The sequence below is a fragment of the Oryx dammah genome, unplaced genomic scaffold (assembly GCF_014754425.2).
Source record: "Oryx dammah isolate SB20612 unplaced genomic scaffold, SCBI_Odam_1.1 HiC_scaffold_10, whole genome shotgun sequence".
Lineage (NCBI taxonomy): Eukaryota > Metazoa > Chordata > Mammalia > Artiodactyla > Bovidae > Oryx > Oryx dammah.
In genome coordinates this window covers 65852405-65874062 of record NW_024070194.1, presented here as the reverse complement: position 1 = coordinate 65874062, position 21658 = coordinate 65852405, and the positions used below count along the sequence as shown (strand labels likewise).

Sequence of the window (21658 nt, the reverse complement as noted above, 5' to 3'; positions counted from 1 at the left end):
CCACCCGATCTTTGTATGGCCAGCCCTATGTCATTCAGAGTTCAGTGCAGGTTTTATCTCCTCAGCCTAGTTACTAGTTCCTCCTTGTCCATCACCACCCTCTCTTAATTCTTTGCCAAGCACCTCATCATCTCACATTTTTCTTATCGACTGATATATTGACTGTCTCTTCCTCATCCCACCACAGTGTAAGTTCCAGGAGGGCAGGGAACTCTTTTCTCTGTTTTTCCTTTTTTACTCCCAGTGCCTGACATACAGCAGGTACATAATAAATATGTGTATGGCAAAGGTCTGAATAAATGAATGAATGAAAAAGCACCACTCTGCCTACTGCACAGCCCTGACTCTCTCTGGTACATGAATGATCCATCACTGGCAATCTAGGAGCTTCCCTGGTGGTCCAGGGGCTAAGACTCTGCGCTCCCAACGCAGAGGGCCCAGGTTCAATCCCTGGTAGGGGATTTACGTTCCACATGCTGCAACAAAGATGGAAGAGCCCACGTGCCACAACTAGACCCAGAGTAGCCCAATGAATTTTTAAAAATAAAATTAACAAAAAGACCTGTCAGGTTTTTAAAAATGGCAATCTAAAAGTTACCAGCATTCAATTAGAGGATAAGTTGGTAACATGACCCTTGATACCTCAAAAGGACTCTGAAAACAGTAAACCACTGACTCCTGAACGACATGGAGGTTAATCCATATATAATACAGTTGGCCCTCTGCATCCATGGTTCCCCTGTATCCTCAGACTCAACCAATCACGAATCGTGTGGTACTCTACTTACTACTGAAGAATATCTACATATAAATGGACCTGTGCCAGTCAAACCTGTGTTGTTCAAGGGTCAACTGTATTACAGATCATCAGCAAGGTCCAGATCAAGCCTCCTCGCTTCTCTAGAATCTTTCTAGAATAATCAGAGCCTCACTGACCACCTCCTTTCTCCGACTTCCTAAAGCTTTTACTGCTTACACCATTCATGCGCTACTTCCCAACCCCCTTCTGTATGTTGGTACCCCTGCCTACCATGAGAGGGACTGTGAGGTTCTGGGAATACAACCACCAATAAGGAGTTTACCTTCCAGGTGGGGGATATAGAGAGTAAACCAGTCTTTTCATAAATCATTACTTAATGGTTTTTGTAACAAGTGCCACACACACATAAAAACAAGTGTGCACTAACAGCACAATCAAAGAACAAAACCAGACCAGCGGCACAAAAGAAGGACAGCAGGTAGGAAGTGGGTCAGGGACATGGCAATCCATGAGAAGAAAGTCTCTCACCTTTGGAGAGACCAGGGAGGCGGCAGCGTGGAGACCAGAAACAACGTGAACTTGAGGTCGGGAGACACTGGTCTCACATCCAGACCATCACTGTCCACCCACAGCCCTTGATTTGTCTGGGTGAAAGTTGACTCAACTGTGATCATTAGAACAGAACCAAGCTCGATGTTGACAGAACCCTTAGAGAAATAAAATATAACCCTGTCATTTTCCAGAGGTGAAATTATTTCATTTCAAAGAACAAGAATATTTATTGAGCATATATTAATTACATTTTAAGCATAAAAATCCATTGAGGTGAATGGATTTGCCCTATATTAGCATGAGTTAGCGGAGAAGGCAAAGGCACCCCACTCCAGTACTATTTCTTGGAGAATCCCATGGACGGAGGAGCCTGGTGGGCTGCAGTCCATGGGGTCGCAAAGAGTCGGACATGACTGAGCGACTTTACTTTCACTTTTCACTTTCATGCATTGGAGAAGGAAATGGCAACCCACTCCAGTGTTCTTGCCTGGAGAATCCCAGGGACGGGGGAGCCTGGTGGGCTGCCGTCTATGGGGTCACACAGAGTCGGACACGACTGAAGCGACTTAGCAGCAGCAGCAGCATGAGTTAGTGGGCACAGTCTCCCTTCACTGAGCTGGTCGAGAGCAGTGATTCTCAAAGTCTGCAGATTCTTGGGGGATCCTGAGTTCCTTTCAGGGGAGCCCATGAAACCAAAACTATTTTCAGAACAACACTAAGATGTCAGGGTCACTGTGTTGACATTTGCACTGCTGCTGCAAAGCAAAAGTGAGTAAAACTAATGGCACCTAGTACAAATCAAGGCAGAGCTGCCAAGTAATACTAATAGTCATTACATTGTTTAGTGCCTGATGTGGGCAGAAAAGAAAAAGGCAGTCCACAAGGTCCGTGATGAGTTTCCCTGGAGGTCCAGTGGTGAAGGGTCCATCTGCCAATGCAGGTGACACAGTTTGATCCTTGGTCTGGGAAGATCCCGCATGCTCTAAGAGGCAACTAAGCCCGAACTACTGAGGCTGCACTTGAGAGCCCACAGACCGCAACTACTGAAGCCTGCACGCCTGTGCTCTACAAGAGAGGCCACCACCAGGAGAAGCCCGCACACTGCAACTGCAGAATAGCCCCGCTTGCCACATCTGAAGAAATCCGAAGCACACAAAGCACCCTGAGTGCTCAAAGTACAACGGCTGTCTCAAGGCAAAGCACCTCCATGACTGAGTTCTGAGATGAACTAGCAGCATTCTTTGTGAAAGACTATTTTTACTTGAAAGGATGAATGACAGATAAACTCTAGATTTGAGTATTTGATAGAAACTTTCTTGAAAATGAATAAAGGAGGCCTGTCATGTTAAGGAAAAATAACAGATTTTTTTTGCCACTGATAAAACGAGTTTTCAAGCAAAAAGTAGAATTTTAGAAAACTTGCCACTGCATGCTTGACATTTTCCCACTACTTCAAGACTTTCCTGATGAGATCAATGGTGATATTGATGAAATGGATTTTTTAATACTGTATAATTAAAAGTCTCAACATTTTCAACATCTCTAAAACTTATGGTCAATTCATCATGTTACAAAATCATGCATGGATTTTAAAAACCCATTCAAAGGGCAAGAAAGACTATTGGATTTTCATGTAGGAATACAACAAAATTCACTGATAAGGTTTCAGATTCTGCACCATAGCTATTAAGAAACTACCACTTTTCGAGTTTTGATGTAGTATCAAAGAAGAATAAATACAGAAAAAGTCCTTAACTTACACTTAACAAGTGCACAAATACTCATTAAATTGACCTTATACTCCTCCATGCCTAAGGGATATCTTTGTTCTTGAACAAATAACATGTAAATTAGACTGTCTAGGCAAAGTTCCAGGGACATTTTAAACCAAGTACTTTTGCACTTTATGGAAGATGTGGATGAACTGAGTTATGATTTTCTTGACCCATTTGGGCTCAAATTTCACTTTAAAAATGACAGATCCTCTTTCCCATCCCTATTTGCTTCCTCCCCCATTCTTTTTTTAAAATTAATTTATTTAATTGGAGGCTAATTACTTTATAATATTGTAGTGGTTTTTGACATACACTGACATGAATCAGCCATGGGTGTACATGTGTTCCCCATCCTGAATCCCGCTCCCACCTCCCTCGCCATCACATCCCTCAGGGTTATCCGAGTGCAGCAGCCCTGAGCACCCTGTCTCATGCATCAAACCTGGACTGGCGAAATATTTCACATATAACAATATTCTCTGGTGGCTCAGATGGTAAAGCGTCTGTCTACAATGCAGGAGACCCGGGTTCGAGCCTTGGGTTGGGAAGATCCCCTGGGGAAGGAAATGGCAATCCACTCCAGTACTATTGCCTGGAAAATCCCATGGACAGAGAAGCCTTGTAGGCTACAGTCTATGGGGTCGCAGAGTTGGACACAACTGAGTGACTTCACTATCACTATCCTCCCCCCATTCTTATTTGCTTTTGATCATCAGAAAATAAATACCATTCTTTGTCTCCCCATAATACATTCCATGCAAGATTGACCAGATGTTCTCAACAGGCCCAGTTAAACAGAAACATCAACTTCCAGTAAGTCAAGATGAAGGAAACTGAATGGAGCCTATGACTCCTAGTGATTATGTTAAAATCTGTGCACATAATGCACAAAGCAACTACCTGAAGACTCTGAAAACTAAACAGCTAGAGGCAATGGGACCTGAATCAAAGTGGGCTGAATCACTATGCAGCAGGAGCTCGACAAGAAATCTCTTTCTGTCTAGATCAAGAAAAGGAGCCCCAGTGTGCTAGAGAGTACGGAGGACGTCCCTGGCTTTCTTTGTCTGTTTTCCTCACCCAGCTTTGTACCACAGCCAACTCTAGTCTCAGATCTGCCCTGCCACGGTAGCACAGCCAGAACAGACACCCTAAATGGTCCCTTCTGTTAAAGAAACTGAATGAGTAGAGAACCTTCCAACAAAAGAAGACTTCAGGTACAGATTATCCACTGATAAGATTTCACCAAACTGTTATGGACTGAACTGTGTCTCTCCAAAATTCATTTGTTGGAGCCCTAATCCCCAGCACTTCAGAATATGGCTGTATCTGGAGATACGGCCTTTAAAGCAGCCATCAGGTTAAAAGGAGCCTGTTAGGGTGAGCCCCATCCAAGCTGATTGGTATCCTTATGAGAAGGGGAAATCAGTACAAATGGAGAGACACTAAGGACACTTATATGCAGAGGGATGACCAGGTGAGGAGGCAGAAAGAGGGGAGCCACCTCCAAGCCACAGACGCCCCAGAGGAGCTCAACTCTGCCAGCACCCTGATCATGGACTCCTGGCCTCCAGGACTGAGAGAGAACAAATGTCTCTTGTTGAAGCCACCCACTATGTGATATTTTTTTTGTCCACAGAAGACTAATCCACCAACATTTAATGGGAAACAAACACCACCAATTCTACACAATCTCATCCACAGAACAGGAAAGAACACTTTCCAACCCATTTTGGAAGGCTAATACTATCCGCATGCCCTTTTTTTAATTAAAAGAAAACTACAAACAAATATCTCTCATGAACATAAGTGTAAAAAAATTCTCAGCAAAATATTAGCAAATAAAGTCCATCAATACCTGAAAATAGGATTTATCTTGAGAATATAAGGGTGGTTCAGAATTCGACATTCAATGTCATGTACTTAATTACAAACTGAAGAAGAAAGATGTCATGATAATCTCAGATGCTGAAAGAGTTTCTCACAAAATTTAACTTCAATTTACAATTAAAATTCTCACCAAATCAGAAATATAAGAAAACTTCCTTAACCTGCTAACAGGTGCTGACACAAAAACTAATGATACCATGCTTAAGATAGGTCATTCATGTTCATCAGCCTCTGCAACCTCACACAGGAAGTCCTAGCCAGTGCAGTAAAGAAACAAATCCATACAGACTTGAAAGGGAGAAATAAAACTCCTTCTCTCCTTGAGGGTATATCATTTGGATCAAAGAGGATATCAAAAGGGAATTTTTAAAATCTTGAAAAATTAAAATGAAGATACAACATACCAAAACTTAATGGATATAGTAAAAGCAGTACTAAGAGAAAAGTTTATAGTGATAAATGCCCATATTATAAGAGATCTCTAATAAACAACCTAACTTTATACCTCAAGGAACTACAAAAGAACTAAACCCAAAGTTAGCAGAAGGAAGGAAATAATAAAGATCAGAGAAGAAATAAACCAAATAGAGACTAGAAAATAACAGAAAAGAATTGTAAGTTGATTTTTTGAAAGAAATAAACAAAATCAATAAAGCCTCATGTTTACACCTGTGGCTGATTCATGTCAATGTATGGCAAAAACCACTACAATACTGCAAAGTAATTAGCCTTCAATTTAAATAAATAAATAAATAAAAACCTTACCTAAACTAAGAAGGAAAAAGAGAAAACTGAAATAAAAACAGAAATGAAAGTGACATTATAACAGCTACCTAAAAAGTAAAGAAGCATAATCATAAGGGACTATGATGAACAATTACAAATTGGAAAACTTAGAAGAAATAGATAAATTTTGAGAAACATACAACGTGTTAAGACTAAAACAAAAAAACAGAAAAACTCAACACACCAGTAACGAAGAAATTCAATCAGTAATTTTAAAAACTCCCCAAAGTGAAAAGCCTAGGACCAATTGGATTCAAAGTTGAATTCTACCAATATTCAAACAAGAATGAACACCAGTGCTTCTTAAACTCTTCCAAAAAGTAAAATTAGAGGAAATATATCCAAACTCATTTAATGACAGCAGCCTCACCAGATATCATAGCTGGACAAAGACACTGCAAGAATAGGAAACTACAGACCAATACCTCTGATAAACATAGGTGTAAAACTCCTCAATAACACTAGCACACCGGATTCAAATATGTATCAGAAAGATTAAACACCATGACCAGTGGTGTTCCCAACTTCCCCTGGGAAGGAAAGCTGGTTTCACATACACAAATCAATGTAATATACAGCACATTCACAAAATGAAATATTTAAACCACATGATCATCTCAGTACACAGAAAAAAAAACACTTGACAAAATCCAACACCCATTCATGATAAAAACTGAATAAAATAAATATAAAAGAAATTTCGTCAACACAATAAAGGCCATTTATGAAAAGCCCATGGCTAACATCATAATCAGTGGGGAAAACTGAAGGCTTTCCTACTCATGCCAGTTCTACTAAACATAATACTGGAAGTACTGGCAAAAAAAAAAAAAAAAAAGATATAAAAGGCATTTAAATTGGAACAAAGGAAGGAAAACTATCTCTGTTTGCAGATGTCATGATTCTATATGTAGAAAACCCTGAAGACTACACACACACCCCACAAATTTAGAATACATGATCCAGTAAAGCCTCAGGATATAAATCAACCTGACAAAAAAAAAAAAAACCCAAAGCAGTTGTATTTGTTTCCACCAACAACAATCTATCTGAAAAGGAAATGAGTAAACAATCCTATCGATGATGGCACCTAAGAGAACAAAATACCTAGGAACAAATTTAACCAAGGAAGTAAACGATCTATGCACTGAAAACTTTATAAGATTGATGAGAAAGACAAAAATCAATAGGGAAAGGTCCCATATTTATGGACTGGAAGAACTAATATTGCTAAAAATGCCCATATTACGCGCAGTGATCTAGAGATCCAAAACAATGGCTATTAAATTTCAGTGGCATTTTTCATAGAAATGGAAAAAACAATTCAAAAAATTGTGTAGAACTGCAAAAGATTCTGAATAGCCAAAGCAATCTTTTTTTGTTTGTTTTTTTACCACCCATGTGTATTAACTTTATTTAGTGATAAAGAGGCCCAGAGAGTTCAGTGACTTGCACAAGCAGGTCATGGAACCAGGGTGCAAAACCGTTAGGTGCTTAACCAGGTTGTCCTTTTTTCCCCACCTCTTTCTTTTTCCTTTTTTTAAGAAATTAATTTATTTTAATTGGAGGCTAATTACTTTACAATATTGTAGTGGTTTTTGCCACACATTGACATGGATCGGCCACGGGTGTACATGTGTCTCCCACCTCCCTCCCCATCCCATCCCTCTGGGTTGTCCCAGTGCACCAGCTTTGAGTGCCCTGTTTGATGCATCAAACCTGGACTGGTGATCTATTTCACATATGGTAATATACGTGTTTCAATGCTGTTCTCTCAAATCATCCCACTCTCGCCTTCTCTCAAATCATCCCACTCTCGCCTTCTCCTGCAGAGTCCAAAAGTCTGTTCTTTATATCTGTGTCTCTTTTGCTGTCTCACATATAGGGTCATCATTACCATCTTTCTAAATTCCATACATATGTGTTAATATACTGTATTGGTGTTTTTCTTTCTGACTTACTTCACTCTGTATAATACGCTCCAGTTTCATCCACCTCATTAGAACTGATTGAAGTGTTCTTCTTAATAGCTGAGTAATATTCTGTTGTGTATATGTATCATAGCTTTCTTATCCATTCGTCGGCCGATGGACACCTAGGTTGCTTCCATGTCCTAGCTATTGTAAACAGTGCTGTGATGAACACTGGGGTACATGTGTCTCTCAATTCTGGTTTCCTCGGTGTATATGATCAGCACTATGATTGCTGGGTTGTATTAACCAAAGCAATCTTAAAAAAAGAACAAAGCTGGAGGCATCACTGTTCCTGATTTCAAGTTATAGTAAAAGGTATAGTAATTAAAACAGTATGGTACAGACCTAAAAACAAAGACCAGAGGAACAGAATTGAGAGCCTAGAAATAAATCCACACAGTTACAGTCAAATAATCTACAGTAAAATGCCAAGAACATAAAATGGGGAAGATTCATTTCTTTAACAAATTATGTTGGTAAAACTGGATTCACATAAAGATAAATGAAATTTGACCCTTATTTCACTCTATATGGGGCTTCCCTGTTGGCTCAGACAGTAAAGAATCTGCTGTAATGCAGGGGACCCAGGTTTGATCCCTCAGTTGGGAAGATTCCCTGGAGAAGGGAATGGTTAACCATTTCATTATTCTTGCCTGGAGAATCCCTATGGACAGAGAATCCTGGTGGGCTACAGTCCACGGGGTTCACAAAGAGTGGGACACAACTAAGTAACTAACACTTTCACTTTCACATTTATACACAAACTAACTCAATGTAAAGACTTACAGGTAAGACCTGAAACTAGAAAACAGAAAAAGAAATTGCTTCTGGATGCTGGTTTGAGCAATTATTTTCTAGATAGGACCCCAAAAGCACAGGCAACAGAAGCAAAAACTGATAAATTGGATTACACCAAAATAAAAAGCTCCTGTGCAGCAAAGGAAACAATAAAATAAAAGGGCGACATATTGCCTGGGAGAAAATAATTTGAAAGCCATCTATCTGGTCCAAAATATACAAGGAAGTCTTACAAATAAATAGTAAACCATCTGATTGCTTAAAAATAGGTGAAGGTTCTGAACAGACATACAAATGACTAGCTAACCAAGGACATGCAAACCAAAGCCACAGTGGGGTACCACCTCATGCCTGTCACTCTGGGTGTGAGTGTGTGAGTCACTCAGGCATGTCTGACTCTGTGTGACCCCACGGACTGTAGCCCACCAGGCTTCTCTCTCTCCATGAAATTCTCCAGGCAAGAATAATGAAGTGGGTAGCTGTTTCCTGCTCCAGGGGATCTTTCCGACCCAGGGATTGAACCTGGGTATCCTACATCACAGGCAGATTCTTTACTGTCTTTAGCCAGGGAAGCCTGTTACTATGGCTACGATCCAAAAAATGAAAGATAACATGTTAGCAAGGATATGGAGAAAGGAGAACATTTGTACATCGTTGATGGGAATGGCAACTGGTGCAGTCATTATGGGCAAAAGTCCAAATGCAGGGTCCTCAGAATATTAAAAATAGAACTATCATCCAGAAAACCCTCTTCTGAGTACATAAGAAAATAACATCAGTATGTCAAGAAATAAGTACCATATTCACTGATTCATTCATCACAATAGCCAAGACGTGGAAACAACCTGTATCCATCTCACAAATGAAGAAAAATGTGGCATATGTATTAATACATACAAGAAATATTATTCAGCCACAGGAAAGAAGGAAATTCTGCCATTTGTGATAACACAGATTAACCTTGAGAACATCACAATCAGTGATACGAGTCAGGAAAAGACAAATACTATTTGGTTGCACTTATATGTAGAATTTTTCTTAAAACCCACACTGAGATAGCACCACACACTTATTAGAATATCCATTTTTTTTAAACTGACAATACCGAGTACTAATGAGAATGAAGAACAACTGGAAAACTCATACAAGGCTAATGCAAAGACAAAATAAGAAAGCCTGCATTTCAGTCTCTTCACCACTTACTAGCTGGATGATCTTGTGCAACCTACTTAACTGCCCTAAATCTCAGTTTCCTCATCTGTAAAACAGACATACTGACACTTCCAACATTAACATGCCTCACAGTGTTTCTGAGAAGTCTAACTGAAATGTAAATACTTCTAAAAATTGGGCCAACTATACAAAGATTATGACTTCCCTGGTGGCTCAGACGGTAAAGCATCTGCCTACAATGCAGGAGACCTGAATTCAATCCCTGGGTCGCGAAGATCCTCTGGAGAAGGAAATGGCACCCCACTCCAGTACTCTTGCCTGGAAAATCCCATGGACGGAGAAGCCTGGTAGGCTACAGTCCAGGGGGTCGCAAAGAGTTGGACACGACTGAGCGACTTCACTTTCACTTTCATGCAAAGATTAAAGTATCATCTCTAATTTTAAAAAATGCTTTAGCCATTAAAAGCAAACTATAGACATATACCACAGACAAATCTCAAGTGTATCCTGCTATATAAAAGAAGACAAATTTAAAAACGAAAAGCAACATAATGATTCTATTCACATGACATTCTGGAAAATGCAAAACTAGTTGGAGAACCCTTTAGAAGTCCCCAGGATTTGAGGTTGGGGAAGGGTCTGACCACACAGTGGCAGCACAGGGCAGGGTTTCACCAGTGAGGGACGTTTTCTATATTGTGGTTGTAGTTGCAATTGTTCAACCATGTGTATCTGTCAAAACATAACTGTATATGAAAAAGTGAATTTTACTGTGTGGAATTAAATATTAATTTAGAGAACAGAAATAGAGAAAGAAAGAGGGGCCCCTGCTTTCTAAGGCCTCAGAGCTCTTTGAATGAAAGAGAATTCGTTCAACAAATGCATGAGACACCACAAAAATGTACCACATGTGCAACAAGGAACAGAATAGATATTCCTGCCCTCAAGTAGTCTAGTCTATTTGGGAAGACAGCATCTCATGAGTAGGAAAACAGGGACCAAGAGGCTTTGACCAGGATGGCTGCCATTTAAAAAAAAAAAAAAAAACCCTCCCTCAACAATTTTGCCCCTTCACCTGCAGCCTCAATGGTGTTCAACCCATACCTGAACACCCTGAAGGAGCTGCCCTCTCTCCTCCACGCCACAACCTAGATTCTGCTCTCTCCCTCTACTGAACTGTTCTCTCCACCAGTGGAATAAGGTGCTTACTTTTAGCCCTCCTCTTACCTGACTTCTCAAGAGCTCTTGGTTGTCAATCACTCATCCTTCTGCACACATTCTGTGCTGTTCACTCTCCAGGTTTTTTCTTGGCTGTCTCTGCCCTTTCACCACTGTTAGCATTTCACAAGGCTCAGACCTACCTGAGGGCTTCGACTCTCACTCTAAGTCCTCTCCCTTGGAAATCTCATCCGAATTCAGTTTCAGCTGACACCTGGTTATCACTTAGTCCCAAAGGCACATCCTCCACTCAGAGCTCTTCTCAAACCTCCAAACACAGATTCAACCACCTACTCAAGCTCTCATATGGACAGCTCAAGGGCACCTCAACTCAACATGTCCAACACTGGACTCAGGAATTCCCCTCCAAACCTGTCCTATCCCATTTATCCTGGCATGTGTTAGTCCTGGCATGCAGTCAGCCAGGAACACAGGAGTCATCTTTGTCCCTCCCACATAGTTTACCAGCCAAACCCAAACCGCCATGACATCTACTGATTTTATACCTCTCAAGTTTGCCTACATTGCACCATCCCCTCTACCTTCACCCGAGCCCAACATCTAAGCTGGCTGCTTTCAAACAAGCACTGCCTCTTCTTACCGTATCATCTGGATCCCCTCCAATATATTTCCCACTTCTGCCACTTTGGTTTTTTTTTTTAAATATGGATTTGCTCCCATCACCTGTTGCTTTTAAACATCAGAGGTGTCCCATTACTGTTAGAACAAAGCCCAATCCTCACCAGAAACTATCAATCACCACATGGTCTGGCCCTACTTAGAGCTCTTGCCACATCCTTCTCACTCACTCCCTTTCCTCCAGCTACTGGGGATTTCTTTGATTATCTCAAAGGCACCATAGATCCTGCTACCACATGGCCTTTGCACAAATTCTTCACCTCTCTGGATTTCTCTCATTATCCCAATACTCCAACATTAACTAGGGTATCTCCTCTTCCATCAGATTTTAGCTCCAGTATAATTCAGGAGAAAAAGCCTTCATTATCCCTAAGTCTCGGTCAGACATCCTGATTATTTCCTCTTTCCCTTGAAGCATTTATTTCTATTTTAAATTCTAAAGTCATTAATGTGGTCTTTTGATTGTGTTCACCACCAGCACTAGGACTATAAACTTCGTGAGATCAGAGACTTTGTATTTTTCTCAACATTGAAACTCTGGAATCTAACACAGCAGCTGCCTTGTGGCAGTCACTTAACAGTCACTTGCTAAAGACTGGACTCAACAGTTCCACAAAATGACGTGTGTACTGATATGATGTCATACATGTCCACACTCCATGTAATATCTATGGACTAGAAACAGTGTAACTACCTGTCCACAGGGGACTTGATTAAATACACAGCAAGGCACTAATACAATGGAATACAACGCAGCTGTTTACACCAACTTACACGTCTAGATATAGCAACTGACATGTCTGCTTACTCGTACCCACTTGTGAACAAAGCAGGGCACAACCACATGTGCACACTGCAGCGCCACTGGAAGCAAGTGTGTTAGTCACACAGTCGTGTGCGACTCTGTGACCCCATGGACTGAAGCCCGCCAGGCTCCTCTGTCCATGGGATTCTCCAGGCAGGAATATAGGACTGGGCTGCCATGCCCTTAAAGAAGACAGTGAATCTTGACTGAATTGTTTGTTGGGGGAGAATGCTCATTGGAAGCTTACAAGAAACTATTAACAGTGGTTATTCGTTTGGAGGGTAGGGGGGAACTGGGTGGATGGGTGTCAGAGGTGGGAGAAAAAACTCTACTGACTACCATTTTATACTTTCAGATTTGGGAACCCACATGAGCATGGTTTATAACTCAGTACATGAATTTTTAAGTGCTCTGTGTCCAGAACCCAGTAAAGACTGTTGAATGAATTACAACACACGTGAGAGCGTCCCCATCACCTGTTCCCCTCTCCACCACCTACCCTGTCACCGCTGCTCCCACCGCCACTGCCCTGGGAAGACACAGGAAGCTTTTTAAAAGCGGCATCATCTTTAAGTTTTAAAGCCACACTTTCTAACTATCCATTTATAGTCATAAACCCGTCCATCACTCTTTACAACTGACAAAGTGCTTTCAAACCTATGATCTAATTGGGTCCTCAGACAACCTGAGACAGTTTACATGTTTTGAAAGTGAAAGTCATTCAGTCGTGTCCGACTCTTTGCGACCCCAGGAACTATACAGTTCATGGAATTCCCCAGGCCAGGATATTGGAGAGGATAGCCTTTCCCGTCTCCAGGGGATTTGCCAACCCAAGGATCGAACCCAGGTCTCCTGCACTGCAGAGGGATTCTTTACTAGTTGAGCCACAAGGGAAGCCCAAGAATACTGGAGTGGGTAGCCTATCCCTTCTCCAGCAGATCTTCCTGACCCAGGAATCAAACTGGGGTCTCCTGCATTGCAGGTAGATTTTTTTTTTCACCAACTGAGCTATCAGGGAAGGAGAAAACTGAAGTTGTGGGAAATTAAGGGTTCTGCCTGAGGTCACGCCTCTGAAAATGGCACAGCCAATCCTGATTGCCTGATGAGGATGGTACCTCCCTCACCATCCTTCTCAACTCTAAAAAGGGAAAAAAGAAAGATGACAGGAGGTCTTCCACAGATTTTGTGTCAGTCCCATGACACTCTAGGTCAGATTGATCTATGTGTGGGTCAGTCTGGGTTGCAGTCCCAGGGGACAAGACTTGCTGAGAGAGGAAAACAGCCAACTTTTGTTTTGATTGTTACACTCACCCAGCAGGGAAGAAAAAAGGAAAGGAAAATGTTCTTGGCTGGCGTGGAGAGAACCCTGCCAGAAAATGGGATGGATGCTCTAACTTGCCAAAGACATCCCCGGAGGCCCCATTAACACCATGATACTGAACCAGAGAGATGCTGAACACTTAGAAGTGCTGCTGATTCCCTGGCAACTTTTGAAAGCAAGCTTGTTTCCACTGACTGAAGCAAGGGTGGCGGGGGCAGGGGGATGTCTAAGGATGGAACTAGAGAATGGGAGAATTTGGCTGCTGAAGATGGAGTGGCAGGTTGTCCTGGATATGTATCACAAGAAGTTTCCCTACATCCGATTTTCCTCTGGTTCTGTTTCTTAACCTCCGGACTGACCCTAGAGTCCCAGATTCACGCGACGCTGCAAGAGAATGAGGAGGAGGAGATGCACCCTTCACGACCACGATCTAAACACACTACTCGAGCGGACTGGGGACTTAGAGAAGAGCAGCAGCAACAGTGGAAATGATGAGAACTCATCAGTGTGCCCCCGGAATTCATCGTCACCTAAGACACAGCATGGGATACCGGGAAACTGTGTAACGTGCACCATCCAGGGCCATTCATAATGGTCTCGGAACAAATGAAGGGTTCACATGTTCCCATCAGCAAGAGTCTAACTGGAATAAAAAGGTGATCCAAACAAGCTCCTCTGACCCCGTCTAAGATGGAAGACCCATCACCTTAGGAAAAACAGACTGTTTGTGTCATAACATGATTTATTTACCCTGCATAGGAGAGAAAGCAGGATACTCACCTTCACACAGAAAAAGCAGAGAGGACTTCCCTGGTGGCACAGTGGATAGGAATCCATCTGCCAAAGCAGGGACATTGGTTCGATCCCTGGTCCAGGAAGATTCCACAAGCTGCAGATCAGCTAGGCCTGTGTGCCAAAACTAGTGAGCCCACAACTACTGAAGCCATGTGCTCAGAGCCTGTGCTCTGCGACGAGGGAAGCTACTGCAGTAAGAAGCCTATGCACTGCAGCAGAGAGGAGCCCTTGCTTGCCATAACTAGAGAAAGCCCTCACAGCAACAAAGATCCAGCGCAACTGAACATAAGTTTTTGGTTTTTTTTAAGGCAGATAATTTTTAGTTTTAGTTATTTTTTTTTCCAAGAAAGCAGCAAGTAACTGTCCATAACTCTTCATCTAATTCTGACACCCTCAATTCACAACGATTTTAATCACTGCAGAGAAAGTAAAAATTTCTCAAGGAATATCATAAAATATAAATGCTAGCACCTTAGCTTATTTTAAACCTAAATGCTCAAATGAACTAGCTAATTTAAGTCAGCTCTGATGTGGTACCTTTCAAAGTGGGCAGAAGAAGGAGCCAAGATGTGATACATACAAAGTCCATCAACACCTCAATTTGGCTCTGCAGCAGCTCAGCAACCTGGAACAATTAATTCTCTTTCCCCAAAAGCTTCTGACTCCGCACAAACACACATACCCACCCTCTGTTATCTAAGAGACCAGGATGATGAAAGGGAAAAGGAATTCTCCCCAAGATCAACATCTGACTACCCAAAATAGGACTGCCTTCACATTAAAACAATTCTCCACAGTCCCATTGTTCTATTTTTTTCAAATGATGGAAAATCTAATTGCAGTGAAATGTTAATAGCTTCATTGTGTGACCACAGGGCTAATCAGTTATATATCTAAAGAGTTTGGGGCTCAGCTGTGAGGTATTTTTGGATCAACATCTGATCCCTTGACATCAGTGTACTATTACCAAGGATTTAGTACATGAAGCAAAAATCCCACAAAACAGAGAACCACAGGACCAAGACTAAAAAGGACTTAATTTGAACATGCTACGGTCTGATCCAGGCTGAGGATTTATACTTGGTGGGTCCAGTTCAATGTGGAGTGGGCGCTGGCGCAGATTAAGAGTTGGGTAGGAAAAAAAAAAAGAGTGGGGCAAGGGGAAAGAAAGGTGCTTAGATCCATGTGGGGAGTGAGATATATGACAAGCACTCAGAAAATTTTGGCAAATCTTGAGGAGGGGTCAGGGAGCTGAGAACTGTCAGTAGGGCAGGCCTAAGGAAGGAACCCTGGATAAAGTATGGAAAGGAAGAATTAACACTTTTCCGCAGTTGGATGCACTCGCCCGCGATGAGAACAGTTTCTCTGCAAAGAACGTGAAGAAAGCCTCCAGGTGCCATGGAGCCCTGGGCAGGAGGTTTGGAAGAACAAGACCACTCCCCTAGGCCAACCCACCAGACAAGAGAAAGACAGCACCCCCACCAAGGGCACCACAGATGGGGGAAAGAAGGAAACCACCTAATACGTTCACTGACCCACATCAGAACTGTCTCCTGAGGTCTGTCACGTGGCCCTATAAACATCTTGGTGGGAGACTGGGAGCGATGGGCCACGGCCTCCCTGCTCCCCTGGCTCAGTTGCAACAATGCCACTGCTTGGAGAAAGCGACAGTCCTCGAAATATCCCCACAACTCAGGCATCTGCCTCAGACTGAAAGATGCCTTTTCCATCTTCATGCCCAGAGTGATCTGGATCCTTCTGTTCCATGGGAACTAGATCCTGCCACTAAGGGTTTGCATGCTGCAACTGAAGATCCTGCCTGCTGCAAGGAAGACCGAAGACCCCACATGCCACAACTAAGACCCAGCAGGGCCAAGTAAAATCATACATAAGTATTTGAAATCAACAGCAGAAGTAGTCATAACAGCTCGATGTATTGAGTGCTTACTCTCAAACACCTCACTAAAGGCTTTACCTACTGACATTCCCTACATAGTTAAATCACGTCGCGTCCGCCCTAAGATACAGATGTTACTATTGCTTCCAATTTACAGAAGAGGAAACTGAGGCACAGCATGCCAACCCTCGGCCCATCTTGTCCCCTCACTTTGTGAGGAACCTCATGCCACACAGTACAACCTGAGGACTCCAGAGTTTATGAGCAGTGTTTGTTAACTTCTGGGAGGGCTGTGAAGAGGGTGAAAAATACTTCTTGATCTGGACTTTGGAAGAGGACTCTTGACTCCCTTGCTCACAGTATTCACATGAGTCATAGCTATATTATTTTGCTGTAGCAAAAGGTATAGCCAATTCTTACCCTAGTGTCTTCTTGGACCTCCCAGTCAGTGGAGAAAGTCGCCAGCTGCTGCCCTTGTGAACAGTTTGAAAACTGGAAAAGGCTAGAAAACATCCTTCTGTTCTCTTGAGTGTCTGGAAAGATGGCATCTTGGAAATTGACTCCATGAGGCAAGAGGTTATAGTTCTCATCCATCCTAATGGAAAAAAAGGAGGCAAGAGCTGTAGACTGGATACCCATGGGGTGTACCATTTTGAATCGAGAGTCAACAGAAGACTGTGACAGTGTTGCCAGCTATACAATGTCTTTTTTTTGTTTTTAAGTAGAGTTTAATTACAATGTTGTGCTAATTTCTGCTGTAAAGTGACTGAGTTATACATATACATATGTTTTTTAACATCTTTTCCATTATGGTTTATCCCAGGAGATTGGATATGCTTCCCTATGCTAAGGTAGGACCTTGTTGTTTATTCCAAATGTAACAGTTTGCATCTGCTAACCCCAAACACCCAGTCCATCCATCTCCCTCCCTCCATTCTCCTTGGCAACCACACGTTTATTCTCTGTATCCATGAGTCTGTTTCTGTTTTGTAAAGAAGTTCATTTGTGCCATATTTTAGATTCCACATATAAGTGATATAATATGGTATTTATTCTTCTCTTTGTGACTCACTCCGCTTAGTATAATTATCTCTAGTTCCATCCATGTTGCTGCAAATGGCATTATTTCTTTCTTGTTATACGTACCACATTTTCTTGAATCATTCAACTATCAAGGGACATTTAGGCTGTTTCCATATCTTGGCTGTTGGGAATAGTGCTGCTGTGAACATGGGGGTGCATGTATGTTCCTGAATTACAGTTTTGTCCGGGGATATGCCCACGAGGGGGACTGCTGGATCATATGGTGGTCCTATGAACTTTCTGAGGATGCCCCATACTGTTTTCCATAGTGGCTACCCCAACTTACATTCCCACCAACAGTGTAGGAGGGTTCCCTTTTCTCCACACTCTCTCCAACATTTGCTCTTTGTTCTGTTTTTGATGATAGCCATTCTGCCTGATAGGAGATGGTACCTGGCTGTAGCTTTGATTTGCATTTCTCTAAGAATTAGTGAAGCTGAGTATATTTTCATGTGTCTACTGCATGTCTTCTTTGGAGAAATGTCTGTTAAGGTTTTCTGCCCACTTTTTGATTGGGTTTTTTTGTTGTTGTTGAGTTGTATGGTCTATATATTTGAAATTAAGCCCTGGTCTATTGCATCATTTGCAAATATTTTCTCCCATTCTTTAGGTTGTCCTTTTTTTTTTTATGGTTTTCTATGCTGTGCAGAAGCTTGTAAGTTTGATCAGGTCCCCTTTGTTCATATTTGGTTTTATTTCTATTACCTTGGGAGACTGACCTAAGAAAACATAGGTCCAATTTATGTCAGAGAACATTTTGCCCATGCTCTCTTCTAGGAGTTTTATGGCGTCATGTCTTACGTTTAAGACTTTAAACCATTGTGAGATACTTTTGTGCAGTGTGAGGGTGCATCCTAACTTCACTGATTTACATGCAGCTTCCGATTACACATCTACGGGGCTTGCATTAGAGGAGTCCCTCTTGCTGTTGTTTCTCTACCTCACACTGTGTGTGTCTATCCTTAAGTTTTTCAAAACATGTGAGTTGGGGGATGGCTGTGTGTGAACCTAAACATTTGTGTATCTCCCAAGCCGCCTTCCTTCTCCTAGTGGAGTGCTCCTTGTTTCCTGGGCAAAGGAAAGCCAATTGCAATGACCCAAGATTCAAGTCCTACCACTGCTACTTATCTCCTGTTTGACACACAAACTTCTTAAATTCTCTAAGCTTAAGTGCACCATCTATTAAACGAGGATGACAACAGCATCCTTATTTTTTTTAATGGTGGTGTAAGGAGTGCACTTTTTTAAAAGTATTTGGCACAGAGTAAGCACAGTATAAAACTTAACATTTTTACAGAACCCTGCATAAAGTACCTGTTGGCAAGATAGAGAAGTCAAGAGAAGGAAAAGGAGAGATGGAAGCTGCACTCCAGCTCAAAGTAGGCATTTAGGGGTGCACCAGGGAGTGTCCACTGCCACTTTCTCCTGTGACACCGACCGCAATCTGTTCTCCTCTCCGAGGGGCCCAGAATAACAGAGGAATGATGTACATGTGGTTGGTAACACACATCAAGGCAACACAGGCCTGTGAAATAGAAATCTTGTCAGACTACCTTTTGACTCTGTATCTCTGCCCTAACGTTTTATAAATATGTCAGAGAAAAAGAGGAAAGAGCTGGCTGACCACCAGAGAGCCAGCGTACAAAACTGTATTTCATTATAAAATCGGAAAAGAAAATAATGTCTTCTTAAGTACTCTGGCTCTTTTTACTTTGGAAAATAAAGTTTCATTGTGGAATAGTTTTAGAGCTGGTTTCCCTAAATAAAGACATGTAAAAATCTAAGAAGGTACTATCTCACTCCTTGCCAGCTTTATTTAGAAACTGTACTTCTCCGGTATTTTTTTTTTAATTCAACTTAATCTGGCTAAACCACCCAAGCGAACACAAAGCACGCCATGTATTCTAAACTTAGATATTCTGGCTTTAATATGGAAAACATGTGTTACCGCGAGCTTATGGACGCCCCTCTGTGGAACCTTCTGTCTTCTTTCTCAGTGATGTGAAATCTCAAGAGCTAAAAGTTAGTCTCCAGACCAAGGTCATGGCCATTCCAAATACCCTTAATGCTATGCCACATACTGGGAAGATGGGACTTATTTCAATCACTATCCGTTAGATTGCATTTTGAGGTTCCTCCCAGTTCCTCTGTTTCAGCCTCCTCCTCCAACTGGAGAGAACCGATGCATTAGGGTTCCACCTGCTGTTTTGTATGGCAAACTTCAGTTGAACCCATAACCTGAACCTTTATCTACATGCATTTCGTCGTGAGCACATGACAAACTTTCGTGGAACTTCACAAGATTCCAGGAGTCTCCCAACAGACAGGGCCTGGTCTAATTCACCTCTCTGTTCTTCAAAGCCCTGTGAGCACCTTCCCAATCCCTTAACGCCCCCGCCCCCAGGCCCTTCCTCTACCAACTTGGGCTATCTGGAAGAGCCTGGCCCGGAGGCCTGCTGGCAGCTGATGTGAGCTAATCCGAGTGGAACACGAGGACAGCTGGGCTGCATTCCACGCGGCCCCATCTTGGCGTTTAGGCAGGTGTGCAGAGCTGAGCACCCACACGCTCCTCATCTGGCCTGCACCAGGTGTTCCGCAGCAGCTACTAGGCTCTAATCTCAACCAGCCTCGTTTGGCACGTTATGAAGGTGAGGCTCTTGACAAGGTCAGGAACTTGCTCAAAGTGACAGGAAGAACGCAGCCAGAATTCCAACAACCGTCTGATTCCAAAGGTGTTTGGATTGGTTTTGACCACTGTCCATCCCAAACGACTCCCACGGCATCCACTTTAAAATATAGCTTTCCTCCTCTAAGGATTCCACCTCAATTAGGGTTCCACTTTCTTATTTCAAACTCCAGGAGACGCCATCGCCTGAACTCTTACAGGCATCTCATCTGCACCATAGACCAACTTGCATGGAACTCAACCAGACAGGGCTCCTGTCCCATTGCCCTTCATACTCCTCAGAGCGCTGTGACCAGGGCCTTCCTCCCCCATCACCCCCTGCATAAACCTCTGCTATTGGGAACAGGCTGTTTGTTACTGGAAACCACCTTGAGCTTTGGCCTGAAACACTCTTCCCTGGTCAAGCACGGGAGCCATCCCTGTTTTTCCAACAGTCTTAGCCAGAGGCATCCAGGATCTCTAGACTCAACATGAGGGGCACCAAAGAGCAGAAAACGGAAGGAGACCAGGGCAGCATTTAACATCGCCCGGACCGGATTCTGGAGGAGTTCCTGAGCCTGCTGGGGATAAAGGTACCTCTGCTGGCCATGCCAAGTGGCCGAAGGGATGGTATGGGCGGGAGGTGGCAGGCTCACCTGAGGAAGAAGAAATAGGAGTAATCCTGGACCACGGTGTGGGAATGACAGGAGAAGTAGCCCAGGCCGGTGAGGTTGAGCCTGGAGCCCGCGGGCACCTCGAGCATGCTGCCCCAAGCCTGGTCGCACAGCATCTCGATCTCAGCGGAGTAGAAGAGCCCCGCGTCGCTGGCCTCATACTGCCAGGGCAGGTAGTTGTACAGGCCGTGCACCTCCTCGTGCAGCGCCAGCACCTTGGCGTACACGATGATCTCGGCCAGCTCGGCTCGGCAGCCCTCGCTCAGGGGTCTCCACTCGGAGGGCAGCTGGCAGCCGCGGGCGGCCCCCAGCCCGCCGGCCAGGCAGAGCGCGGCGAACAGCAGCGGGCGCAGCATGCCGGCGGCTGGGGCGGGCGGCAGGAGCCGCCGGGTGGGCGCCGCGCCCCAGGCGCGCTACCCGGGGCGCATGGCCGGGTGGGGGGAGGCCCGCGGCGGCAGAGAGAGCGTCGGGGAGCCCGAAGTGCCGGGCCCCACCAGCGGGAGCGCAGCCCGGGGCGCTCGGCTCCGCGCACCGCTGCGGAACTCAGCGCGCTGCTCCCTCCTCCGCCGGGATCCCCCTGCCGGGCCCCGCTTGGGAGGCTTTTAAAAGGGCACGGGGAGGGCCGGCCGCCGCCGCCTCCTGCCCCCCGTGGCTGGGGCGTGGGCGGCAGCGGGAGGGGCGGAGGCGGGAAGCCGTCCAGGGGCGCGCTGGGGAGACAGCGCAGTCGGCGCTGGACCGGGAGCCCCCGGGCCGAGCTCGGTGTTTGCGCCAGCGCGGAGATCCGCGGCCGAAAAGTCAGTGTGGGGAGCGGCGGCCCAGCCCTCTTCCAGCGCCCTGCGCACCGACCAGGTGAAAGC

At 43.8% G+C, this 21658-nt stretch overlaps 1 protein-coding gene across 1 annotated transcript in view; it reads right to left on the bottom strand.

Annotated features, from left to right (window-relative positions):
• The window catches only part of CCDC3 (coiled-coil domain containing 3), an 89238-nt gene extending 68066 nt beyond the window's left edge, over nt 1–21172 (bottom strand). The window contains exons 1-2 of the mRNA XM_040248466.1: nt 20784–21172; nt 16800–16974 (exon numbers count right to left, since the gene is read on the bottom strand). Of these exons, the coding sequence (XP_040104400.1) occupies nt 16800–16974; nt 20784–21157 (549 nt within the window). The 5' untranslated portion in view covers nt 21158–21172. The remainder of the gene's footprint in view (nt 1–16799; nt 16975–20783) is intronic.
• Between the last annotated feature and the right edge of the window lie 486 nt (nt 21173–21658).